The 1,707-nt window shown below is 40.9% G+C and overlaps 1 protein-coding gene across 1 annotated transcript; it reads right to left on the reverse strand.

The window, feature by feature from the left end:
• Positions 1 to 364: 364 nt before the first annotated feature.
• Positions 365 to 1,437, reverse strand: F5147DRAFT_777939 (uncharacterized protein; the record flags this gene model as incomplete). Its single annotated transcript, XM_041442053.1, has 5 exons — positions 365 to 442; positions 498 to 613; positions 663 to 698; positions 749 to 767; positions 1,390 to 1,437. 5 exons carry the CDS (start codon positions 1,435 to 1,437, stop codon positions 365 to 367), a joined length of 297 nt encoding a protein of 98 aa, XP_041288675.1.
• Positions 1,438 to 1,707: the final 270 nt, after the last annotated feature.

Here is a 1,707-nt window from a genome sequence, read left to right on the forward strand (position 1 = left end):
AGAAATAACGGGCCCACTGCATCTTGGCATGAGGCTTGCTGGTCACTGTTTCTGTTGATACAATTAGTTACCAGTTAGATTATGCAGCATTGCAAAAAAATAAAAACTTATGCAAACCACGGTTGATTACATCCTGGATTGAACCACAAACTTGAGAGATGCGCTGTTGATGATTTTTTGCAGCACCTAGTAAGCAAAAATTAAAATAAGATCCAAAGGTAGTATGCAACTCAGAGGGAAGGAAAATCACACCTCGCACTCCTTGGATGGCAAAGCCCTCCATTTTGCTAACCAAGTTCTGATTGTTGATGCCCATAACAGAACCCATAAAGTTTTGAACACCATCAGTAGTGAAGGTGATTCCTCAAAGAGGAAGATCAGTAGAGCCACGTGTCATGTACAACATGACTTCTGCACCAGTGCGACAATTAAGACTATTGAGCTAGTAGTAAGGCAACATCAGAAAACATTGCACTGCAAGTTGAGAAGGCACATACCTCATTTTCTATGGCCTTGAGGGTTTGAGTGATGTCATTGACCTTGGACTTGGTTGAGATGCAAGTACCAGTGGCCTTTTTTTGTTTCTTATCTGCATACTCCTTGAGAAGAGTTTCTTATTCTTGCTTTGAGAATACATGGTATTCAGCCACATTGTCATGGACTAGTGACTGGGAGTGCATCCTTTCCATGTCCACTGCCTGCAAATCAAAATGAATATTCAAACAAAAATGAGTAAACATCAACCTACTATTTTCCTTCTTCGCATCCTGAGATTTCTTTCAGCAAAATGTGTTCCAAGGGTTGGCCTTTGAACACTTCAAATGGAGCAATCCATGACCCATGTACAGGTCATTCTGCACACAGCGGATGCTCTTGTGGTGAGATGTGGCAATTGTCTTCATTGCATTATCAATTTGACTCCATGTTGCATTGAGGGTGTCTTTGAATTGACAAGATTTTTCATGCCACTGAAGCTTGAGTGCCATACAAGCTTCCTTGCTTAGAGTGACCTTAGGACAAATATGAGGGGGTGCCTGGATGTGCCTTGAGTGACTCTTGGTGTAGAAAGACTAGATGACCATCATTTATGAGACGATACAGTATCAGTGACTTTAAGCTCAAGTTCAGATATTTAAACAGACCAAGGATTTATTTATTTATCTTTTCAAACTCACAATGGAGACATCTGATATATGGTCCATGACTAAAAAATAGGGGATAGGATCTACACGTAAAAGAATAAAAGCCAAAACAAGTAAAGCGTGCATAAAAAGACAAGTGTATCAAGAAGCTTAAGAATGACTGTAAGCATAGAATTTTGCTGCTAGTAGTAGCAAGATTCAGTTTAGTATGATAGCGGCACTAAATTTTAATATCGCTCACTCTTACAACTTCTGGGCTTAGCTGCATGACATGAAGATCGGCAAAGAGAGCCATGGACAGGATGCATGCATGCTCATACAATAGATCTCATTTGGGAGACCTGAGCACTGCCTCCATCAGCTGCTACAGGCAGTCTGAACTAAAAGATGGAGTTTGGGTAAATTTCCATCCTCCAACCTCAACTGATCAAGTGCAGCATTGGTATTAGGCCCAATACTAATGAGTGGCAGCCCATATAATCAGGATTCTTGCTCCAGCTTCAGTCCCAAAAATGGTGAGTCAGATTTAACATCTACATGCCTGTGTTGGCAAACTTGCATTTGC

This window comes from Suillus discolor (genome assembly GCF_016758755.1).
Source record: "Suillus discolor strain FC423 chromosome Unknown F5147scaffold_64, whole genome shotgun sequence".
In the NCBI taxonomy this organism is placed as follows: Eukaryota; Fungi; Basidiomycota; class Agaricomycetes; order Boletales; family Suillaceae; genus Suillus; species Suillus discolor.